Consider the following 26232-nt stretch of genomic DNA (forward strand, 5'->3'; position numbering starts at 1 on the left):
TTTCTAATACTTACATGTTCTGCGAGTCGATTATTGTACCGGCACAAACTGAAAATGAGGTTGCAAGTTTGCCTAATGTTGATACCATCGCGGATATGTTGAAACAAAAAAGGAAAACCCTGTAACAAATAACAAGATATTACTCTACAAGCTTTGCACCCATGCACATACACACACACACATACATATACAGCTGTATATTTTTAAAAGCTTGTGCATTTATATCCAAATGAATTACCTTTCCTCCTGTYAATGCTGCCATGTCGTTTTGCGACAAAGTTAAATGCCTAAAATACAAGAAAACCTTTTGTCACTTGACTTTGGAAAGCATTTAGTTAGTTTAACAAGACATACAGCACTAGTAATGTTASCCTATAATCTCAATATTAAAAAAAAAAAGAGAGAAAATAAAAGCATTGAAATAAAACTGAACAATAATAAATATTTTGTAATTAGACCAAATAAATAATAATAAAAAAAAAGTGTAACAGAATGTGTTCAAGTATTTTGCTCAGATCTCTTATTTGGTCCTATTTGGTCATATTCATATCAAAAATATTTACTTCAACATCATCAGTAAYAGCTTATACATGTACAAGTTCATTTAACAAAAAGCAAAATCCAGAAACATGCCTAAGATTAGAATTTACTTTTGGTTTGTTAATTTTTGAAAAGCTCTTGCCTTTCTGAGCGAGACTGTTCAACTAGAAGAGCAATCAAGGCAATCATCTTTTCAAGTGCAGCAGGCCTGTATTTTTCTTCTGCTAAAGAAAGTATATCTTCCTCTTCCTCCTCTTCCTCCCCTTCTTCCTCAGAAAGTACTTCAACTTGTGGCTGAAGGGGAAAAAGGGTAACTTCTAAATGGACATTCTGGATTTTTATTTCAAAGACTCCTGTAGATCTTGTGTATATTCTGCAATCCTKTTTTATTATGTCAGCTGTGTCCTTAATAAACTCATCTGATGCAAATCAGGTAAATAAATATTTCATTTTCACATTCAAACATTCATTTTACACAAGCTAAATTGTATTTCCAAATGCAAAAAATGGACTGAAGCCACTATATAGCCTGACCTGGTGATCCATTTAATAAAGAAAATGCAAGTAAATCTAAAAATCTAAGTTGTCCAAAAGAATGAACAATCCAGTTGGTATCATTAGTAGTGTCGTAAGAGCAACTTAATGGCTTCTATCTAATACCGAAGTTCTATCAACTATAAATTTGTGGCTTATAGTGTAGCACTTTTAGAAATATCACATTCATTTAAACATTAAAATAAAAATTACATTAGAGTGAAGCAATTTAACAGCTGAAAAACAGTCTAGAGACAAAGTGTCAATGATTACAAGTAAAACAGGAAAGACTTGTTCTCACTGTGAAAGATGCTCAAACTTACATTTTCAGGTCCTTTAGTTCCCATATAGAAATGGACCATTGTTGATATGGCTTGCAGTGAAAGCAAGAACTGGCTCTGAAATATGTAGATATTGAATTATTTGGAAAATACATACACATATATACATACASAATTTGTAAAATTTCAAGGCTATACTCACTTCCTCTTCTCCCATTTTGGCAAATTCGTAAAGAAAGGCAAAGTATTCTGTTAGATGTTTACTGTGAGGCTTAACCCCATGCTCCATGATTGACAAGAGAGTCTTCACAAAGCGAGTGACGCAAGAGCGACTGCCAATGTCTTCCACAGGACCATCCATGTCATCCGAACTGAAAACATAACCCGGGTCAGATACTTCACACAACAGACAGAACATCAAATTACACAGCATCCACCACTCAAAATTTTGAACGTTTTTTAAAATTAATATTTCAAATCAAAATTGCAGTAAGAAAAAGGACTCAAATTAACTGGACTATGGGWTCTCCTGCTTAGGTTATCTCTTTCATCTGCATACCAAATCCCCAAATTTCAGTAGGAAGCCATGGTACTAAGGAACAGCAGCCTCCAAATCACAGAGAAAGCAGCCTGACACGACAAGAAGCAAGTATGTTTTTATTCATCCACTGAAAGCTGGATATAAACACTGAACACAGTAAGTGGAACAGTATTTTAAAATAAGGCTTCTAAGTTTTTTGTTATGAAAACTCCATCTTCTGATCCTCAATTTTTTATGGCATTACAGTTATCGCAAACTTTGCCATTTTTGCTTGGGAAAAGAATCACAAGTGTAACCCATAATATGAGGGAAAAAAAMCATTATTTTTCTTCTTTAAAAAAAAACCCAACAAATATATCAACATAACAGCAACAAATATTTTACYACTGGAGACAAAGTGACTGTTTGCTTGACAGTTAGCAATAAAAATCCATTTTTTTTCTATTTTTGTGATTCAGTTACATGGCACAGGACTGRACTCAAATCTCCAACCTCCTGTACTGTATTAAAACTTTTAAAAATGATGCCTGTGTGTCTCTGAATCTAACTTAAAATCACCTGTATACGTAGCTACATTTAACCCTGCAGCTGGTTAATGACACTGAAAATATAGGTCAGGCTGAGGAACCTTTCTAAGGGAACAAACTAAGGCAAAGTTTGAGGCTAAGGGAACAAATAGTTCAATTAATGTATCCATACACATGGATTTCTGGAATCACAACCATACTTTTGAAGGAATGACAGTATTTAGTACAGAATAATAAGTAACTGTAGAAATAGAATGGTTTTGTTTTAACAAGACCATCTTGAATAATTCAATAGACAAAGGTAGCTGATGAAACTCATGAAATACAAAGACATTTTCAGGTGCTAGGATTTTTGATTTTACCAGTCTTCCATTCCTGGCTGGAGATAAAGATGTGCATGCACCGGYCTCAGTCTCTGTATCACGTGAATACACAAACGTTGGAACATCTGCAAACGCACAAGTCATTACGGATTAGAGTTTTATCTAAAAATCAGCATAGAGATTTCCCCGTGTAACATAATCCTCTAATGAGCATACATAAACTACATATGTCTTTCCATGGAAATATTTCTATAATAAACAGAGGGTTTATTAATTTAAATCAATTATCAATTTAAATTAGGTTAAATTGACTTAACCTAAATAGAGTTTCATGTGAGAGGAAGTAATTGTTGGTACGTTTTTACCTAAACAACTTGCAAAGAAAGTATACAAATAAGTGAAACTATTAATAATATTCATATCTCACTGATCACAGTGAACATCCAAATACTACCAATATAGCTTTTTTTTTCACTTTTGTAACACTTCCAGAAAAAAATGTATTAATGTATCTTTGTTACATAGTAAGTCAATGCCATAAAATTAAATCTACCTCAAAAATCAAAGGCAGAAGGGAAACTTATAATAGAAGTTTTCATTAGGAACACCAAATCCACGTAATTTATTCTATTTTATTTTTCAAATATTACACTTTTTCCTGACACAATATTGTTAAGACAATTCAGGAAAAAAAATAAAGATATATGATCTTCAAAATGATGGGAACTGCAGAAACCTTAAATTATATCTATTGCAACATTTGGTGATCCTAATTTTACAATCACAGCATCACTTAATATAGATTTAAATACTAAAGATCCCATAGCCAAATATATTCTCTCAAACATAAGCAACAATGGAAAACACTTTAAAGGCATCAATAAAAACGTCCAGTACTATTATGTATCATAATAATTAGCTTTTTCTCTTCACGGGTGGAATCCATCAGAGTACTGATCTAGAATGATCTCTATAATAATTTTCTTTTACTTACCTGTCTCACAATCTGATTGGGACACTTTATTAGGATCTGCATTGGCCACCAATCATCATCTGCCATACGATCCAAAAACCACTGCAGAAGGTATATTCTGTGTAAGCTTTGTTCCAAATCAACAACCATTAAGATACATTCTAGTCTAACTTTCATTTTCCATGGTGTTAAAGTTTAAAGAGATACTGCAGTTATTAAGAGAAAGCAAATATTAATTCAACAGTAATCTAAATGTCCTTGATATGTGAGAAGGAAGGAATAAAGGTCAATAGCAATAAACATTAATATAAATTTACATTCACTATCTTCTTATTTATCACTATCACTCTGCATTTCATTCTTTCTGCCTAAAGAAGAATGTATCAGATCCCTTCTCATTTTAAATGCAGAAAAGTCTTACTATTGCCCAACACAGAAAATGTGTAATGATAACAGATACAGACAGACAGAGATAACAAAGTAAGACCTTGCAAGAAAATCAGATGAGTCTTTTCATTTCCAGAATTTTGTTTTATTCATAAGACAGCTGAAAATAAATAGTCCAAGTTGCCATTCCTTTTAATTATACCTTAGTGTTYTTTGCCACTTTAAATGTTTATACTTGTTTTAAGCACCTCAAGATTTCCCCACACTATCATCCAATGACTTAACATCACAAATTTTTAACAATCTAGAATTTATAAGTGAACAATGAATCAAACTGATTTRTACTGAATAATGTCTATTGCTGGATACAGTATGTAATAAGGGTTTTGTACATTCAAATTACCACAGGAAGCCGGTCACAGTTTTTCTTCTGTATCTAAACCCTGCACTTTTACCAACACTACAGTGAATTCTTTGCCCATGTTTTCTCATTCTCTCTTTTTCCCTGACTCCTTTTCAACCTTGAGGCTTCTATTACTCTGTTTTTCTGTTTTCATGCACTTGGAGTTCAAGATTCTCAGCTTCACTAGCAACACTCCGTATGAGTTTGCTTTCGACTAACTCTGGCACTTCTAAGTCCCTTCATTGCACCATGGTCCTTTATCTCACTCTGTTCTCTTCCACTCTATTCCTTCAGCATGCATTTGTCTATTTCTTTTGCATGATCTCAGGATATGACCACTTGCCTTTTATTCTAGTCACAMAATTATTTTGGCCTCTGGTCTCACCACAGGTTTCAGAAAATAAAGTTCAGCTTATTCCCCAGCATCAGCAATGGTCAGAGAGGATGAATTGCATGTCACAATGTACAAATCTCCTAAATGCAGAAGCTYACATCCTAAAATATTCCAGGGATATGAATCTACAGAAAAGTAAATCAATACATAGGAAGTTGGTTTGTGCTGTTTGGAATTACTATGTCACTTACCTCACAAGCTGCCTGACTGTTATTAAATTGTTTTGTTAACAGTTCAATCCACTGAAGCATGGTAGGCTGTAGAAGAAATAGAGAAAAGGCTATGACTTAAAAGAATAAATTAAAACTTATCTTTAAGCATTTCTAAACAGTCAGTTAAAATTATTACATGTTAAAAAGAAACAGTTAAAAAACACTAAATGACCACTATGTTTTACAAACAAGCAATGAATTGCATCTACACAAGAACAGCAGTACGTGCTTTAAAATCAATGCAAGTTATACATAAGGTATAGTTGTTACCCATGCAATTCTGCCCACTGTAACTGCAATCATATTCTTAATAACCGTGGATGGATCTAGAATTAGTAGTGTTATATCAGATAAGAAAGAAGTAAAAAAYGACTGAAAATAAAGACAGTACAGATAAAATGAAACTTTCTCTTTGCTTATGCTAATATTGGAACTTAAAACTTAATGAGCACAATTGATGTTCAGTGGTRAACAATCTCTTCTAAGTCAAACAATAACAAGTGCTTGTTTAAATTACAGTTCTCATCTCTGAATCATCCAAGAAGTTTCAAACACAAGAACAGAAGATTTTTTGTTTCTGATGTTTTGCGAGACTAAGTAAACTATACTGAAACTCTTTTTTTCCCCCAAGTATGGTGTTTACTATAAATTTATTAAAATGCCTTTAAATTTTGTATCACCAGTGTACTTACTACATCTCAAAACCATACTTTAATGACTAAGTACAGATAATTAGTTTTATTATATTCATGCAGCTATTTTATGAGAATTTACAAGTAGAATACCTTTTCTTTTGAATGGATAAATGTCTCCAGTACAAAGGAAGTGCTTAACTGGAGAAAAAAAAAAAAAAAACACCATTAATTATAAAATGCCTGAGTTAAAATACAAACAACTTCAATTAAAAATAAGCATTATACACTTCTGAAGTTTTTACCTTTGCTGTCATCAGAGATACAGCTTTTGGATCCGGTAGTGTGCTTGGGATGCTACTACATAACTGCCACATAAACCTAGAGACAGCAATTTCATTTGTTTATTAAAATAAATAATGAAAATCTGCATAAAGAAAACATATCTTAACATCACATTTTAAAACAAAACTTACCCAAAATATGTATGCTCAAAAATGTTCTTGTCTTGAAGAAACTGCATGTTATCATGCCATATCCACTGAAGAAAAAATGCTAACATCAGATACAAGAAAGCGGTTTATTTCACTACATAAGTATGATTTTAAGAATATTTAAACATTTGCCGTGGCAAAGAAAATATTTTATCTTAGGAAAGCTTAATCCCTTTATTTGAAAGGACTGGTTCAAACCTAGTTTACTCTTACTACAGCAGATGCTAACTTTGCCTGCCAAACAACTTTAGACCTCATTATCCTTCAGTTCGTCTGCAATTACATTTTTACATCTGAACTACTCCTATTTTTAGGGATTATCTTTCAGAAAAGATTTATGGTCAAAGTGTGGTCAAGATGTGTGTCAAGATCACACTGCAACGCTAGCAAAAGTGTAGTACCTTAAAAATCCTATAAGTAACCCTGATCTCCAACTCAGAGCAATTAGACTTTCATACAGCCTGACTTGACATAGCTAAAGGTGAAAGGTGACCCACAGCTTCATGGGTTGGGTGAGCTTTTGATGAATTCTTGAAGATTTGATTTTCCATCATCATCCAGGACAGAATTTCATGTCAGGTCCCTCTAATTCTCTTTCTGAAGTAATGTTTATGACCAAATTTTTCTGTAATATTTTTTACATGCAAATGACTTTAAAGTTTCCAAACTTTTTCTCTCCAAAACTGCAGACTTCTCCTTTGCAGCTCCTCAGACCACGCACAGCCTAAGCAGCACCTTTACGTAAACAGGCAGGTGCTGTAAGTTGGAGCAGCCCTCAACACTAAACAGAGCAAAGAGAAGCAGCCACTGCCAGTTATTGTTTCGCCTGCCCCTTTCACCAACAGCTGGGCTGCTCTCCCCAGGACTATGTGCAGGAMGGGAAGCTCCTCTGTCCTTCACTCCTTATCACAAGTGAGAGTTGTGGTGCTTCTATCTTGCTTTTCCTCAGAATTTCATAATCTACTAGGAAAAGTGCACGGCAGTAGTTGTAACGGATGCTCCTCTGTCCCTTGCTCCTTATCACAAGCAAGAGTTGTTGTGTTTCTATCTTGCTTTCCTTCAGAATTTCATAATCTACTAGGAAAAGTGCAAGGCAGCAGTTGTAACTACAGGGTTGTTATTTCCCCCTTAAAGCTTCTGAGTAACCGAAGCTGTGAAAAKGGTGTTGGTTAATCAGAATATCTCCCGTAATATCACAGCCAGTTAAAAAAGCACTCCTGAGAAAACACTTTTTTTTCTTTTTCCCTCCCCTAGTATGAAGCAGAATTATTCTAATATTTGAAATAAAAATTACTGGATAAAACAAGAAAACATGTCTCAAATTTATAAGCAATTGAAATGATCTAAATTTATTTCCTATTGAAAAGACACCAACGAGCATGATAAGAGCTACATAGTATTTTTCAGATAGGTTGGCTAAGTTTCACCTGTACCTAAAAACTGAGGAAGTAACAGCTTAAAGTAAGGACTGCCACAGAATTACAACCTTGTTTCTCTACCTCCATGAGGATACTTTTATCCACTCTCCACTACAGTATTATTTGAGTTACTCGAATACTGAAGATCGCAAACAGTTCTATAATTAAGAACCTCAAACCAAAATGAAGTAAAAATTTTTTGAATATTTAAATTTCTTGTAATTAACCTACATGCAGTACAGGAAGGTTGTTTCTCTTTTTTCCTTTTTTTAATACACATATCCATGTTCTGCTCATTGAAGAGCATTATCTCTCCCCAGGCTGGGGTTATTTCCAACATATCAGCTACTGCCTTGAAGCAATTACCTTTATTTTCTGAATCCTGCTCTTGTTGCTGCTTCCGGAGATACAGCTGCACCCCCTCACAACAATGGCATAATCTAAAGGATGCCTTTTTCCAGAGTTACATATCTCACCTCTTAACTAGTCTCTCTGCCAAGCTCAGTGTTGGATAAGGCAATTTGTATCTCTGATCTTGCTCTTTCCCCCTAATTTTTAGCAACAATCTTAAAAAAGTGTGCTTGTGTTTTCTGGAAGCTATTGTAAGATTCAGCTATATTTTTCAATGAACTTTGTTTCAAGCAATTAAAAGTAATAGATRCTAAATAATAAATAATGATTATTTAAGCAAAACAAAGACTCTATTAAACAACACTCTCCTAAAATAGTAGTTAAATGAAAGGATTGTCATTTACTGTTTAAAATTGTATCTGTTTTGCTATTTTTATTCAGATTCCACTGACTTGCTTAGGATTTCTTATAGTATTTTTATATTGGTGTTAAAACAAATCAACTTGTACCTCCAGCAATTCTGATGAAACATCAAATTTGTAGTCTTTGCCATTTTCCTCCTCTGGTTCCATCCGCTTATAAAACAGCATGTAAGCACTGTGTGTCTTTAAGAAAAAAAAAACTGTATAATTTTTGCTTGGAGGGATAAATCATGAAAGCAGAAATAAGTCCATATAACAAGTGTTTGGAGAAAAATACCTTTTCAAAGGAGAAGTCCATAAATTTATCAGTCACAGAATCGTATGTTTTTGTCTGTCAGAAAGAAAATAAAGCATTAATGACAATCTTTTTTTTAATAGTCTGGTTAATGATAATTTAAGGTAAATGTGCACATGGAAAACTTTGTGGCATTTACAGAGAAGATACTGACAATTTACTTCACACTCAAAGCGCTAAAAATAGTCTTCTGACCTCCTACAGTGGCAGTTTCAATTTTTCAAAGTTGCAACACAGTATTTAGACCTCACTTCTCATTCAACTTGCTGCCTTTTCACATAGTTCATATAGATACCTCATCACCTACACACCAAAAATTTCTAAAATATAGTACAACTCAGCTAACTCTCCTATTTCACTGCCATTTCACAACAGGTGGTGGACCAAAGCAAACATTAAGARACCCTTCATGAAAAGGTTTTTAGAGCAGAGTTACAACAGTTAAACACAAGAAAAATAAAGCCTTAACTTACAGTCATTTCTCCACCAAAACATTCAGAGGCAAGCTGGGCAGAATCAAATGGTTTTACTTCAGCATCGTTGAAAAGATACCTGTAAGAGAGTAAGCTTTTGAAATATAAATATTGTCAAATGTTCCAGCATGTAACTGTAAAACGCATCTGGGGAGTACTGACCAAGAAGAAAAAATCATTGGCTAGATAAACTTAAAAATGAAAGGCAAAAATATATATTCCAAATTTAACAGTACAGTAGGAACATATTTTAATAACCTAAATATTGTAACAACATTTCCTCCACATAGAATTCAGTTTATAGAGAAGTCTATAGAGTGTATAGAGAAGAAAATCTGGTTCACTGAAACCTGACAAAATGAAAAAATCGAAYTTCAAAATCATAAATGTAGCTGCAGACTCTTCAAAGGTATCAATCAGCTTTTGTGATGAAGGACAGCACCAATGTTACAGTTCATATACACTGAAAAATTTATGACATAGGCATTGATATTTTTGTCAGAAAACAAGCAATGGCTGTCACATAACATTAGCCTGGTACTCCCCTGCTGCCCCTGGGTCCAGAGTGCTCTCTAGAACAGCACAGCTGAAGCAGACAATGATGTACAGCAAGAAGTTAATATACTTAACACCTATCAAACTCCAACATCTCGGGCTTTTGAAAGGGACCTACACCACTTATCTCTTATATGACTAGGTGTGACAAAGTAAGCAATTTTTATTTCCTTCAACATAAGAAATCATAGAATTGCTTTGTATAACTCACCATTTGTTGTTTTTGTAAGCATGGGGATTGACTATATCTCTAATAAAACTGTAGTAATGTCCACCATCTGCTGTTCCTGTATGAACTGTCACGCCTATCAAATCATACTCGTAACTCTCAGTTTCTGTTTCTTTTGAATATTCGCCATCTTCCTTAAAACCTTAAATAATTTAATACAGTATTTAGCCAGTTATTTTATAAACATCTGAACTTCAACAATGGCATGTCCTCATTTCCTGTAATTACACTTAAAATTTTTATTTTTCATTTCAATATTTCAACATGGCACAATGAAGGCAGTTAGAACATCTACACCACACAGAAGCAGCATAATATGTAGATCTCTGCTCTTGTGAAACATCTGCAGTATTTTTTAAGACATCATTACTGGAGAGGTTACAACTAATAACTAAGTTATTCCAAAAGGGCAAATCTTATTTATTACGGCAGGTGGTCAGCCATTTTCTAAACTTCAAGTATTACTTTACAAAATCAAAGGCGGCCTATAAATAACACTATGTAATTACTTGCAATTTCTCTTATGTTTCATAAACAGTTCGGAGCATAATTTGAAAATAATCAATTTTCTCTTATTAAATAATATACATAACTTCTTTGACATTGCAGGCTGATTAAAACTTAAMTTTTATTTTCTTATTAAAAAAATCACTAATTGCTTACAGGTAACATAYACAGATGGCAGAACATGAAGGAAACAAAGAATATTGAAATCATTTTATGAGGCATACCTTCTTTTCTGTCATTTTTTCCCATGAGGAAATCTTCTGTGTAAGGTGTCATATCCAAACGCAAAGGGAATGAAAAATGTGTATTGACTTTCTCCTTCATCATGGTTACCATATTAAATGTATATCTCATTGTGTTGAAGCTTAAGATACGAGGTAGTTTCTTAAAGCATGCCCTAAAGGATTCAAAATAATAAACATTAAAGAAAGCTTGCTGGTTAAATAATATTTTCACAAAGATTTTTCAAGAAGAAACATAGAATTCAAGCATAGAATTAGAAATCAGTAAGAAGTCAACCTAAAAATTCAGCAGTCTCGTGTTAAATCTCATAAACTGCACTTTAATGATTTTCAAATGGTGTACTCTTATAGTCACATCATTTATAATACCTACGAGAAACAAGATGTTTTTCATCTTAAAAYAATATTTTATCAAATGTATTAAAAAGATAATACAAAATTGGTAGCTTGTTTTTCTATATTTTATTAGATAATTTCAAGTATGAAATATTTTTGTTATCAAATTTGGAAGAAGAAATTGGGGGTCAGATACAAAGCCTAAGCAACTGTTTTACACAGTAAGTAACACAAATGCTGAACACAAATGCTCACAGAATTTTATTTTCCAAAAACAAGAAAAATAAAATTCAAAAAGTACTACTTTGTACAAATTTCTTCTAATGTATTTAAAACAGGTCTTAAACAGTTTGTGAATAGGTTATCTTTTTCTAAAATATCCCAAGTTATTCCTTGGGGAATTCTATTTTTTTATATGCTCATTTGCCCAAGGATTTCATCCTCAAAGGCCTCTGTCTGAGGGCATAAGCCTGTTTCAACTCAGCGACTGCTCTAATCCAGTAATTTACTAATTACAACCCTTGGCAATTTACTAATAAGAAGTGTTAGGAATGCTAACTTCTTCGTAATCATACCTTTTTTCAGCCCGCACTTTTTTCCCACAATGAGAACATGTGTACATGTTGTCACCTTCCAAGGTATCTTTAATGGTTACTTCATCAAGAGATTCCTATAAAAAAAAAAAAAAAAGTGGTATTTATATCTTGCATTTACTTGTTCTACTTTACTATTTTACAGGAGTCTCTCTCAATTTATAGCAAGTTTAATCAACAATTCATGAATTGTGAAAGAAAACTGGTCAAAGTCACCAAAAGTTTGTACCAGGAACATAAGCCTGTATTGGAAGATTAGTTTTACATCTTCAGTTTATAASAGAAGGACTGTTTCTTAGAACCAAGATTCAAAATTAAGGAATCACTTCAGAAAAACAATACTCTGTATTCTAAACTATTCCAAACATAGAAAGTGCTCTAAAGCCAAATTCAAAGTGTATACATTAAGAATTATACAAAAAAAAAAATCTAAAATGATGTATATTCTAAATTAACTTAAGAAGCAATAGTTCATATGTACATATAAAATCATTTAATATTTAGAGATTTCTCATTTAAAATGTGACCAAGGGCTTCTCCAAAACCAAGAAATGAGTACACAGTAAGTACCGATCACAATATAATTTTCAGTGGAATAGTGTAAACCAATGTCAAATGACAGGAGATGGTATCACACTATACTGAAAAGATAAACAACTTAACCAGGTTACCTTGTAACATCAACCAGGAATAGTAACCCAAAATACACCAAAACTAGAGTACGCATACAAAAAGTATCAACACATTCAATACACTTGCACTCAACTGCATTTATTAACAATTGTGATCTATGGTATACATCATGGTCTTGTATTACTTACATAAATATTCTTCATATCTGCCACCTGGCATCTTACTGTATAGAACTCTTCAGCAGTCTGACTAACATGCTCACAGTCCTAAGTCACAGCAATGAGAAAGAAAAATCAATAACTAGGTTATAAATTAAAAATTATATTGAAAAGATATGAATAGAAAAAAAAAACAATACCTACCAAAGAAACAACGTTGTTTGTAATAACACCTCCAAATAGACTTTTCACTGTATTTTTCTGTGAATGAATTAACAAATTCTGTCAGGAAAATCGGTACAAGTCCATCACATTTCAGGCTTCCTTCTGCTCCCCTTGAATAACTCACCAGTTCTGGAGACATTTCTTCTATTTTTGTTATTAGGTCAGTAAAGAATTCAGTCATATCCTTCTGCTCTCCAGTGTTGAGTGGCTGCTTATCCATGGTATAGGTTTTACAAAAAGGCCTTGGATTGTATGCCTTACACTCACTTTCCTTGTGGCAAAAAAAAAAAAAAAGAAAGAAAGTCCAATCAAAATAACAATCTTTTCAATCTTTTTAGTTACATAGATATACCAAACATATGTGTATAAAATTKTATTTTAAAATGCTGCTATTTTATATACACCATATGCTATATGCAATTATATACAGTATATAATAATATAATATGCCTATTAGGTGACAAGTTTTGCTAATTTTTTTACCTAACTGATCATAAGAGAATCATTATTGAATTAAAACTATTTTGCCAAAGATGTAACACATCCACTTTTTGCATATCAGTTCTGTCGCAAAATGTAGCATGATATCATCATTCTATCTTTAAGCATTTTTGGATATTACTGACTTTGATCTTGAGAACTGCTTAATTCTCATTCAGACTTCTTGGTGAAATAAAACTACACTATCTAGTTCTCCACTGCATGTATTCAAAGAGTAATTCTGAAAAATACACCATCCCATTTCAATACTGCACACATTGCAAATCATCATAAATGATGAAAGTGTCCTTAAGGTGTTACGGTAAGAGGATACTCTATACACATACTTTTTTTCTTTCAAGGATGTGGGTCAAGAGAGTAATTCCAGCAAAGATTACATATTTTGCAACGAAGTTTTTCTTCAAGGTTTTAATATCTGGAAATATTTATATGATTTTATGCTCTTAAATTTTTATTTTACCCACACACAGCTATGCCTACAAATATACTTTTTCTGTCATTCATGGCAGGCACTAGATAGATGCCTACACTTTTTTTTTTTTTGTCTTCAAAGCTATTATATGCTATAAGATCTCAAAAGCTACTGCATAGAACAAAATTTACTCAGCTATCCTTAGTCCTTTTTTTTTGTATCCTATTAAAGATACTTCCATTATTTGATGCACTGTTTCATTATTTTAACAAGAGTAAACACCTATGTACTGTTTCCTGTTTATTACTGAGGCTGTTCAGATTACAAAATTATCTGTTATTTTTAATGCTTATTTTAGCGGATTACTCCTTCCAACACTGGAGCAAAGAAAATGCCAAGAGCAAAAATAATCTATTTTATTTTACACAGAGGGAAAGGAAAGTAGGGCAACTTCACAAAAGAGAAGACAACGTCCCCAAATCATTCCATGATTAAACCAAGAATCAAGTTCAAGCTGTAAGAACATGATGAATGAGGACGAGTGAACAGTTTCTACTGACAATTTACAAACCTCAGTTAATGAACTAGGGGAATTCTCAAACTGCCCAAAGTTCCCTCCTGACAGGGGTTCYTGTAGCAATCATTCAAACACTTAGGTGTAATGGTATGAGAGAATTGTCTTCTTCCATGTTGTTTCACTGTCTCAAGCCACTCTACCACCTCCACTAAGGAGGCGCCAGGCTGGGAAGCTCCTGGAGCACTGGAATTACTGGTTCAAGCAGATAGCACGTGCCTGCAGGCCCAGGCCCCACGCGCAGCTACAGCACAAGAGTAACTAAAGAGCAGGCCCTTGTCTGCGCCAAACACGTTACACTCACCCTCAGCTGAGCATCCATTAGTCTGCTGAGGAGAAGGGCTTAAACAGACTCAGACTATGGAACCTCAGCTTGAAGTCCACATCCACTCACCTCAACTCTTTTTTTAAGAACACAGTAGATCATCAGTGAAGTCTGGGAGCTTGGGCCTAGCAATTATAGCTGAGATCCAATATTAAACTCTATGTTAGATTAGCAATTTTACATTGCTTCTTCATGAAAACCWGGTCAGTATTACAAATGTTGCCACTATTTCCTTACTATTACTGTTACTATTCCTTTGCTATTTCCATATTGTTACTATTTCCTTAATTCATTTGCTGATCTGCAGCATCAAAGTGGGTAAAAACAGTATCAGTCAAGACCCTCCTTTACAACTTAGTCACACATACCTAAGCTGCCAAGAATTCAACATAAAATGGTAGCTACAATTTCCTTTCTTACTTTAAGGAAAAGAGAATATTTTATAAAATATCCTCTTTCACACCTACCATTAAATAGGTAAACATTTTCTGGAGCTCCAGCAGAGTGGTCTTGTGTTTCATATCTTCCGAATACTAAAGAAATTAATAAAAGAAGTCTTTATATCTTTTTGCTTATTACTTACCAAAAACAGCATTTTAAAGAGATGAAACAATCTTTTATATTACATAACTTTATTATAGACAATAAAGAAAAATAATTGAGAGCACAGTGTGTACACACAGTACACTATTTTACACACATAATATATGACTGCTGGTCATATTTTGAGACATTAGCCAAAAAAACTCTGCCAAACTTAGGTCACAAAGCAACAATGTTTTCTAAAAATTTATTCCATCTTTTCTATTCCAGCTTTTGGTAAATATTAGAATGATGTTCATGTGAAGCTCAGCAGCTTCCTTTTTTATTTCTATTTTTAAACTTTTATTTATTTAATGTTTAACATTAAACTAACAGTCCTGAAGAAATACACAATAGCAAGAAGTAAATCTTAAAAGTAAACCTAAGTAAAGGCTTAATCAGCCTTTACACTGATTCTAAATTCAAATTTCTACCAAAGTCCACACAAGGAATGTAGGACACCAAACCATACCTTTGCAGTAAAGATTGCTTGCCTGGCCTCAGGAATCATATACAGTTGCTGAATAGTGGATGCCAAGTAACAAGTTGCTCCAAGATTAGTTAGGCCAACAAACCTACATTCAGCTCGAACATCATCGTGTGGCCAATAATCCCACTTGTAAGGTGCATGGGAAGCTAGAAAAAGCATGAATCACCAAAAAGAAAATCAATTCAAAGTTTAATTTACCATGATCACATAAATGAAATAAAAAAACTTTATGCTTACATTAATAAAATACATCCTGTTTCGCGTTCTAAATGTACAGATCTGAGCAAGACCTAGAACCACGTAGGAAGAGAGGTAATGAACACAGACACAGCTCCATATATCTTATCCTCACCTCTGCTCACTGGGAAATAGAAAGCACAGCAGAATGCACTACACTTTGGGCTGCAAGTGATTTGGCCTTTACAGCAAGGCAGTTCTCCTGTGTTACTCATAGCAAGCCTCACCTCTTCCATTTGTTCTGTGTGTTCTGTAGTGTTCTTGGGGGGACATTATTATATGTAATGATCTTATAGCCTCTACCTTTGAACTAAAATTTGGTAAAACCATGCAATGTTTTCACCATATATCAAAGGCATTCATGAATTATAAACACTGGTAGCTATGCATTTTTAGAAATAAGAAAATCTTTCATAATATTGGATTCTAAGAAGTATTTTTGGAAATTAACCAGTATTTGTATCTCCTGCTCTACAGCAACTTCATGGTGACGCTGCCTTCTACAGTAGAGTGCAAAATTCTGAACAGTGCCAACAAATAGGCGATGTGAAAAATAGGGGTATGTTTTAAAAAGGCAGGCTTCCTGTTGAACTTGAGTTTCCTAAGTTAACTCTTCAGCCTTGCTCATTCTAAACTTCTACCATTCATTATTGTCTGTTTTTCTCTGGAAAGAGCACAGAAAATGAGATTCAGCCTCTGGAATGATGTTCCCCTTTGTCCTCTCATTACCAGCTCTTATTTCCTCTGTTCTTACTGCCTTTCCACATCTTTTGTCCACTTACTCTCTGCTTTCTCTGGATTTTCCCATCTAGTGCACTGAATTATGAATAGTAAGTTAGAGAATTAAGCATAAAAGCTTTAATCAAAATGGAAGCAAATCAGCTACTTAGCCAGCCACAGTGGATGCTCTCTCACACAACAGCCTAAACTGATCACTTAACACACAGCACTTAACAAGCTCCCTAAAACATACTGGTCAATCCCTCCAGCACACAAACTACTCATTTCAAAACCCCTACCACCCAGTCACGAGCCCCATGTCATACTGATAGAAAGTCAAATGGAGTTTCTGCACCCCGAGAATCAAGTTAGAGAGTTGAGTCTTCTTGAAACAAAACACACAGATTAGGTGTTAGGGGTATCACACATGAAGTGAGATCCTTCTTTTAACAGAGAAGCTGATTTCAGAATGACATCTACTACAAAGACGACCAAATTAGCAAAAGATCTCACTGATCTGTATGAAAGATGGGATAGGTGCTTATCAGAAATAAAGAATAAAAGTACAATAGAATACAGTGCTTGACTTAAGGCTATATAAATATGCAGATGAACTTGGGAAGAGTTTTTACAGGAAGAGAAGGAATGTTTCTTACTGTATTTCAAAGCCATACATACCAAAGAAATCTGTAATCTATAAGAAAAACAGCGGGAGTCAAGTGAGTTGTGTAAAGGATTAAACTAAAAAAAGACTTGATTTTGTTGGCATTTTTTTTCTATATTTCCTTCCAGATGTACCCACCTATTCCTTTTTTTTTCCTATATTTCTTTCCAGATGTACCAACCTATTTCTTATATAAGAAGAAACTAGAAAGTTTAGGCAGACTCTTTTAGACAAAAGACAAAAGAGTCTGGCAGACTCTTTTAAATCAGCTTTGCTCTAATAAGGCTGCAAAGAAATGACAAGAATGGGAAAGGTCTCCTCATCTGCTACTCGAGATCGTAGCCAGAGTAGACAAACAATTTCTAAGTGTCTGGAGATTCTCAGGTAAGCATAAGTGGTTGTAAGTGATTAGAGCTTCTAGATACCGACCTGTTTCTCTTCCTAGCATCTCATGCAGGAGAATACAACCGAAAATTATTTTTCTGAGATGAAGAAACAACTAAGTAACACAGCTGCAATTCTTTCTAAAATACAGAGGAACTACTCCAGTGTACAAAGATGCTGACTCTAGCAAATCTTTCCTGATATGTAAAAGATTGATGCAAAACCTGTCATAGCTTTGGTATCCATCCCCGGGGGACTTCTCCAGGGATTCTCCTAAAGGGTAAAATGTCCAACAAATAATTCAGCAGCTCTCTTAAGAGTGTATGTTTAGCTGTCAGACAAAAGCAAAAAAGCAGTCTAGCCATTTTAAAAGCCACAATCATGCAGAGATATACGTAACATCAGCCACTATCGTACATGGCTRAAAGTTATGGTGGTTAAAGTTAAGCATTGTAACGACTGCCAGGATAAAAGTATTTATAACCTCTCTTTTTTAATTAGAGCCCTTAAATCTTTTTTTTTTTTTCTTTGAAGAAAATACACTAGAGAGCCTTCAAGGGAATGTTTTCATTAGGAAAACCATACCTTATTYTGCTGCAGGCACTTAAAACAATCCATTAAGAACCAACAAACACATCCTGGCTTCAATCAATACTGCACGAGTAAAAAATGGTAAACAGCATATATAGCAATTGGTCAGATCAGAGGACAGAAACTATACAACTGGTAGGAGTGAAAACTTCTGCAATGATCCACAAAACCAGAGTAGAAAGACAGAGGGAAATCAATAATGTTTTCCTTTATGTGATTTTAAAAGAGCAATCAGCAAGATAAGCAAGTGAAAAATTCCAGTTTTAGGAGTCTCTGAATCACATCAATGGAATGGTAAGACTTTAAACAAGCGCAGCATCAGCACCACCTCAGAATGAGACAACTGCCTGCTGCCAGTTGTAATAACATTTACATTCATGGAGCTGTGATATAGTGAATATGGAGTAGGACCACGGACCAGATGGCTCTGGAGAACTCAAGTAGGAAGGCACAAACAAGACTGTTACATTTTCTGTAACACGTTCTTACAGAAAATGTTACAAAAAACTTCGGCAATGATGAATAACTGGGATTTGGAGTGTGAAAAATACTAGCTGTAGAAAATGGATGGCTGCACCTGCCGAGATACAAAGTTGCTCAGTAGTTGAAACAGAAATTCTATTCTACGGACTTTTCCTAAATACAGGACATTTGGGAAGGTTTTTAGGTTTCCAGAAAACTTGTACAGAACACAAAACATCACAGCAGAATTCTAGTTTTCTTCCTAAATTGTAWGGTACTAAATTAATTCCATAGATCATAGTAAATTACAGATCCTCAGGTTACAGAATTGCAAACTGGGCACATGAAAGAAAATCCAACAAGCTAAAAACTGCAAAATTAGAATTTGAAAATCAAAGATAAAATACTAAATTACCAAAATTTTAGGTCAGTTATAAGTGATACATAAGAACTGAGTTCATTTTGTGTGGCTTGGTACTATAGAACATATCAAGCTTGATTATGTTAGGGAAAAGAGAAATGAAAATTTAGCACAAGCCAGTGAAGCACATGAAAACAAATCCGCTCTAACAAATACTCTTCATGCACTGGTGTCATTTAACAGAATGACATGCTTTAAGTAACTAGTATTTTAAAAGAGATGTTTTGGAAATCCAATCACACTTAATAGATAAATACATTCATTTTCTAGGTGAGTGTAAGAYACATCTGGTCTTTGACACTACTGTAAGTGATGCTGGATAGGTAGCAGAGTTACCAAGGGGGAATTTTAAGAACACTGTTAACACTAACATCTTTTTTCATTACTTAYTTTGGAGAACGTGACTATCCAGTTTAAATTTTCTCTCTATCTGTTTCTATTTATGCACACTTAACAGACCATTATTTTTAGCAGGTCATTAAATGAAGACACTTACTATATATATGTGAATAGAAAACACAAAAGGATTAATTTTCCAAACAATACTTAAAAGTTACACAAGAGTAAAGGTTCTTACACTGCATATGTTGTGCCATAACCCAGTTGTGGAGCAGCCTGTAGTTTTCCACAGACCCCTTTACCATTTCTACCAGTAAGTCGTAAGCAGCAGCCCTTGAAGAATGTGACTTGCATTTTGGCTGTTGTCTGTCTTTTAGACTTGGCAGCAAGAACAGGAGATTGAAGATGTCTCTTAGAAACTCCTGCAAAAACAATTCAATAAGCAAGTTTCTCGGTTAGAACGAATTCTTAAAAGACAACAGCCATCTATTATCAATCTTCTAGAAACATCTACAGACTTTCTGGTCCTCTACCATTTATAAAACTTTCTATGACTTGCATACAAGTGAATTTCAACCATTTTCTCTACACTACGGGGACTGTAAGAGAGAAGTCTGCCGAAAAAGAATATAAACTTCTCTCCTCCTTATGCTAACTACAGCATGTGGCAAAAATTACAGGGAAAAAAAAAAAAGAAATTCAGTCTGCCAGACATCTGCAACTTGAAAATGCATGGATACAACTTAAATTCAAAGACTTACTTTTTGGTAAACGAAGATACAAAACATGAACAAAAACCCTACAATGGCATTATTTGTAGAAACAGGCATGAATGTGTCGTACTTATTTTATCATAAAAAACACTAAGAAATACACCAACCTTGCACACTGATGCATGCTTTTATTCTTCCTTTGTATATAAAAGCATATACATAATAACCATGTCTTTTTGTTATATGTGGTAAAAGTAAATTGTACAAACAATAAAATCCAGAATGTTGTTATGTAAAGACAGCATAAATTGCTGGTGCTACTGAAATCAGTAAGAGAAGTCAGTGGTCTTTAACAGAGTGGCTGGATTTCATGATTGATAATTTATTTTGACAAACTATWCACAGAAGTTTTTAAATAATTTTAAGACTAGTTTCACCCAGTGAAAGTCAGCATATAACTTTTAGTAATTTTACGAATTGATAATTATTCACTAAAACAGARAGCCATATTATGTACCATATGTACTGTAAGTTTATTTTACACTGTGCACAGAATAAGGTTGACTGTAAATGTTAAAATGTTAACACTTCCATTTACCTGTCTGGTAAATTGATCAGACTTGAAGAGGGAAAAAACATAACTGGGCCAAGTCTGTTTGACTTGGATGACAAACACACAATGTGTATCATTAATTACGTTTACCTTCCCAGGTTAATGCAGTAAAAACTGAGATGGCACATGCCCAAACTTCAATACCTTCTCTTAGTCTATTTATTTCAGTAACATTAGAACAAAAGTAGAACATCAAGTCAATAATAACACTAAGATTTATAGACCTGTAAGACAATCTACCTTTCCAAAACTACATCACCTTTAAAGAAATATAAAATGGAGAAAGGTTTTCCTCCATATTCCTCCAGCTCCAGAATAAACATTACTGATTAGCCATGTAAGTATTACAAGTGTATTACAAGTGATTATGAAAAAAAGATAACGTTACAGAATTTAGAAACAGTATTTCAGCAAATTCCCTCAGAAGTAGCAATCACTGTATTTACTGTGTGTCCAGGATATACAACATGATCTAGAGCCTTCTTTTAGCAATAATCAGATAATAAACTGTCTTCTGCATTTTTTTTKAATATTTTTTTCCTAAATATATTTTCTTCTTTTTTTTCCCTTAGGGGCAGAAGTTGCTCTCATTTGAAAGAAATGCATGAGGCTACTATAATTAATTCTACAATTTCTAGACTGCAATTACAACAAAGATCCAGTTCCTGGATTTCCCTATTCATGTATATTCACTTCAGCAGACATTTGAGGTTAGATGGGCAGATTTCTGCTCTAAAATCTTACTGAATTCTAATTATTTCCAAAGATGACAGCCTCCAACACACATGGGGAAAAACACCCTAAAAGTCCTGTTTCCTGTTTATGGAAATTCATGCAGCATTAATATGAAATCTTATAATCAAGGTCTCTTTATGTGTGAATTCTATGGAGAAGTCTCCTCCTGGACAATGTAGTTAACCAGAGTTCTTGCAGACCCTTTTCACACTTTGGAGATGTATTTTATTCCCTTTATGTATGATATTCAAAAGAAATGGAATGCTTCATTTCTTGAGAGTTAATCTATTCTCTGCACCAACAGTATTTTTCCCAACTTTTAAAYAATGTGAGAGGCTGGAGAGGTCGGCCAAAGGTAGAGAGATAAATACATTGTCCTATCAGTCAATAGCCATACTGTCAGCAGCTTAAGCAAAGCAATAAAAGAGTTTACAAGCTAATTAATCCTCCCCCCCATATATTTAAGGTCTTAAAAGAGGACTACATTTTTTCACCCTACGAATTGCAATAAACAGGTGGATTGTGGYTTTTTTTTTCCTTTTTAAATTCTGAAGAAAAATATCATCTTTCGAAGAGGATGATTTTGCCCTGACCAAAGAGTTATGTTGATACATGCAAGTATTTAAYGCATGCAGCAGCTCTAAAGCACCAGCTTCTCCTCCCATGATATAACAAAGCTGTGCAGAACACCACAGAGGGGGAAAACATGGGCCTACTGAGTTGTATATATCAAATATCAATCTCCCAGCCCATTCCCAACTTGTACACATGATRCAAGTCTTGCTGAAAAGAGTCCACCTCTTATTAGCTTCCATTTCTATTCTAGTCTGGGAAGACCAGAAATACAAGTCCAGTTTTCCCTCAACCATTACTACAGCATGTCCTGACAACACAAAGCAGAAACTTTTGGGGAGCTTTGCTTGCCTATCTACTCTCCCATCTAAGCAGGACAGACTTCAGTAATATTCTTCTAACAGAGGCCTGCTGCTGCCTGTAGAGCTTAAAAGATACTTTCAGATCACAAGTGTCCCAGGATATAGTCAAAAGCAGTAGCTGTTACTGATTTTTAGTCAACTAGTTCATGCTGATTGACTCGGAAAACATTTAGAGATCATAAATAAAAACAAATGAAATTTCTAGGTTGTTAAGAACAGTATCCTGAAGTTAAATATAAAGGGTAACAGCTGTAAGTGCTGCTTTTTAATAAAGGAATCAGATGTTTGTTTCTATGAATTATCCTAAGGCTTGATAGATGACATTCTCCATACACTGAACCCTGAAGTCAAAACACAGGAAAAAAGGTGAAAGGAAGAAAGCACCGCAGCAGAGAGAGCACAGCCATGACTACTTCTTGTGCATTTCTTACCTGCCCCTCCCGAGAAAATTTAAAGGGTGGTTTGTGTTTAATAACACTTGTTGCAAGACGAAGCAGTCCTGTAAGTCCATCATCTTCTATATTACCATCCTGATGGTCAAGGATTTCTCTGCTAGATACAAATATATATACAAAAGAAATGTTAAAACTGTATTTATCCAAGCAGCAACAGATAAAATGCAGCTCACCAGTAAAATTACCTTTACCAAATCTTACCTCCGAATGCAGTCTGCAAGGTGTCTTGCAAGTGCATCTAAATCAAGCAGTGTGGTCTGATTAAAAATGAAGAAAATGGAATATACATGAATAATTAGTTAATGAATTACAATTAATAAGCCCAGTTAGAAACCATGATTATGTGGGGTGTTTGGGGTGTTTTTTTGACTCCCTTCCCCCCCCTTTTTTTTGGCTGCTTAGATTTTGGTTTTCTTTGCTACTGCACACAGAAAAACAGTGACAACTACAACTCATTTTTCAAATTTGCTCTTGAAACAATATTTTAATGTTTTTTATAAATGCAGTAAAACAATTTGCCTTTTTGTATCTATGCTGCACAGTTCARATGAAGTATCACATTTTTTCTTCATAACCAGATCTCAAAATACTCTCTCTACTGCTTTAGAGTGAAATGGATAAAYGTTATTTCTTAGATGTGCAACATGTAGTTTGTCATCAGAGCCCGGGCAAAACACAGGCAAGCAGAACTGCTGCCTAGTTACTAGATTCAATTAATAAAATGGACTTACAAGGAAAAGGAATGGCACAAAGGAGGATGAGGTTTTCCTCTCCCTACCCCCCCCCCCATTGGTAATATCCAGAGTTGGGAAAGGATTAGCTTTTCTCCACTCCAGAGAAAGTAGGATTAAGGCTCTATCTTCTTTCCCTTCCCACATCCTGTCCCATCACCAAGAATAAACTAAATGGATTTACAGAGAGCCTCCAGCAGAAACTAGAGAGATTTACAGACAGCTTCCAGCAGAAGTAGTTGCAGAAGATGCCCCATAAGGCAACTTCAACCCTTTATAAATATTCCAAAGATTGTGAATAATTTTTCTGACTTGTGCTGTTAACTGAATTTTTTTTTTCTCTTCTCTTTCACCTTTGCTCAAATACTTGCTTACCTCCTTCTGAGATTACATTTGAAATTACTTCTCCTATTAAAAGTGAATCTCCCCTAGACTATTATTCAGAAAATCTGTTATTTTCATGTAGTCCTCTCTGCTTGTGTGTTACAACTATCCTCCTCATTTGTACACTACAGTCTCTGTGAAAAATCTTCCCAGGCCAAGAACTAGAAAGACTAAATACATAAAGAGAGTAAGGATAGGGGAAAGAAGGGGGAAATCCAAGAGCAGTTCATACCAGCCCACTGTATCTTAATTAAAAACCCTTTGTGCTKAAGTAAAAGTGGTCTGAATAAAAAAACATAAGAAAAGGTACAAATTTAAAGGAAAGTAAAGCCTACCTGACTTGCATCTTTCACATGTATGTTATCAATCAGTTTGCACAGCAACCAAAAATATTCTTTACAACCTGGCCGTAACACTGGTTCCTCTTCRTAATCCTCTATCTGTGGAAAGAAATTGCTTTTGCTCCAAAGTACATCAGGAAAAATAACTATGTAGTATTAAAAGAAACTARTAAACAGACTTTACAAAAATATTATTTTTTACAGCATCCTACTCGAGATAAGCTAAGAAAAATATTTTCTACTGTTTCTCTTCTGAAATAGTATTTTTGTTGAGAGATTCTCAAACTGATTCACCGTAACATTAAAAACTCTAGAATAGTATTGGCTCTGTCTTCCACATTACAAATTGCAGATTTTCTAGTAGTAAACAGAAAAATGAGAAACTTGCAGTAAACTCGACATAGTTAGAGCAATTCTGATTTCAACAGGTCTAGTAATTCAAATCTTCTGCGAAGCGTTTTAATTTATCTGTTGTTTATGTCAATACAGTAAAGAAATAAGTAGCCTGCTYTAGTCCCTAAATGAATTTAGGTAAAATCATTCGTGTTAGTTCAAAYCATCTCTATTAATCTGCATAAACACTGAGAGTCTTCCTGCACTAGTTTTGGCAGCATTCAGAGAACAGTAGAGCCATGAGAACAATAACACTCAAACAGAAAAACAGCAGCAATCAACTGGGATCAATAACTTTTGGCTACAACAGAGAGCACCAATGCACACCCAGAGCTATGCACCTACTAACTTATTTCTATCACTAGTCTACATTTAAAAGAGTAGTCAGGGCATAAATTGAAAATACACTTATTATTCCCTAACAGTGTGCTTTATGGACACTACAATACCTGAAGAAGATTCATTCCTAAACATTATTCTGCAATCTTTCAAGCACAGGTAAGCCCTAAATTAGTGCACTAATTTTCTACTCACAAAAGTAAGCCTAAAATCACCTTGGACAAAATCTTGTAATATGCTGAAGTCTTACCCGGATAGGCTTTAGAGCCTGAGCATCAGGKAGGAATTTTAATAATGTTGATGCAGCCAGCAGCAGAAAGGACCGATTAATTGAGTCTCCTCCATCAAGACCAGAGAGAGATAATTTGTATAAACCATTACAAGACTCATGGCGGACGGCAGTCTTCATGAAAAACAAATAAATAAATGATGGCACATATTACTTAGAAGACCTTTTTTTGGGTTTGTTTTTTTTTTTTTGAGTTCTCTTTCATATATATATAATTCAATTCCTTTCATAATACATATTAAGTTAATAAGACAGAGTAATATAGAAATGTAATTACAAGTAGTATACACTTAAATTAGTTCTAAAAAAAACCTAACAAAGTAGAAAAAAAGATTTGTCTGTGCCTCTTGCCACTTCTCTAATGTATTTTCTACACTGAAGATTACGGTCAGCTACTGAAATAGAAAATACTACATTAGAGGGAGACAGCATACAGGCTTTTTCTGTGATTAAGTAATAAAACACATTAAAAACAAACACTCCATCACGTCTATATTGCACCTTTAAGCAATCACTAATAAATAAGAAAATTTCCCACTATGCACAATTATGCAATTTTCCATTTTTTATTTCTTATATCAGAACAAAGCACTTTCAAGCACATTTTAATACCAGCTTTCACCTCATCTTGTGATGAGAAGAATAGCGAGAGAAAATATACAATGGGGAAAGACTAATCCATTTAAGAAGTCATCATCTAGAAATTTCAACCAAAAAGTTACCTTCAAATAGAAGTCAAGAATGAAGCAGGAAGTTTATACAGTAACTGGTTTGCAATCTACCATATACACGCTTTCTTACACTGTACTTTCAATACAGAATTGAATAGAACTTCTTAAATAGGATTTTAAGTAATTGAGTTAGAATGTGCCTACTTTCAGCAGGAAACATGTTTTGAATTTCACAAGAAGATCATCCACTTGG

General features: G+C 34.2%; 1 protein-coding gene across 1 annotated transcript in view; it reads right to left on the bottom strand.

Moving 5' to 3' along the window:
- The window catches only part of USP34 (ubiquitin specific peptidase 34), a 126599-nt gene that overhangs the window by 22108 nt on the left and 78259 nt on the right, over window positions 1–26232 (bottom strand). Inside the window, exons 38-64 of the mRNA XM_026052909.1 lie at window positions 25270–25422; window positions 24282–24386; window positions 23033–23088; window positions 22808–22928; window positions 19619–19802; window positions 15545–15708; window positions 14958–15023; window positions 12803–12949; window positions 12658–12714; window positions 12484–12561; window positions 11645–11739; window positions 10716–10888; window positions 9967–10126; window positions 9201–9279; window positions 8710–8763; window positions 8520–8615; window positions 6224–6288; window positions 6053–6128; window positions 5901–5948; window positions 5095–5160; window positions 3741–3821; window positions 2786–2871; window positions 1558–1726; window positions 1398–1472; window positions 683–834; window positions 239–287; window positions 15–119 (exon numbers count right to left, since the gene is read on the bottom strand). Of these exons, the coding sequence (XP_025908694.1) occupies window positions 15–119; window positions 239–287; window positions 683–834; window positions 1398–1472; window positions 1558–1726; window positions 2786–2871; window positions 3741–3821; window positions 5095–5160; window positions 5901–5948; window positions 6053–6128; window positions 6224–6288; window positions 8520–8615; window positions 8710–8763; window positions 9201–9279; window positions 9967–10126; window positions 10716–10888; window positions 11645–11739; window positions 12484–12561; window positions 12658–12714; window positions 12803–12949; window positions 14958–15023; window positions 15545–15708; window positions 19619–19802; window positions 22808–22928; window positions 23033–23088; window positions 24282–24386; window positions 25270–25422 (2760 nt within the window). The remainder of the gene's footprint in view (window positions 1–14; window positions 120–238; window positions 288–682; window positions 835–1397; window positions 1473–1557; window positions 1727–2785; window positions 2872–3740; window positions 3822–5094; window positions 5161–5900; window positions 5949–6052; window positions 6129–6223; window positions 6289–8519; window positions 8616–8709; window positions 8764–9200; window positions 9280–9966; window positions 10127–10715; window positions 10889–11644; window positions 11740–12483; window positions 12562–12657; window positions 12715–12802; window positions 12950–14957; window positions 15024–15544; window positions 15709–19618; window positions 19803–22807; window positions 22929–23032; window positions 23089–24281; window positions 24387–25269; window positions 25423–26232) is intronic.

The sequence above is a fragment of the Nothoprocta perdicaria genome, unplaced genomic scaffold (genome assembly GCF_003342845.1).
Source record: "Nothoprocta perdicaria isolate Ctin4 unplaced genomic scaffold, notPer1 scaffold_93, whole genome shotgun sequence".
Classification (NCBI taxonomy): Eukaryota; Metazoa; Chordata; class Aves; order Tinamiformes; family Tinamidae; genus Nothoprocta; species Nothoprocta perdicaria.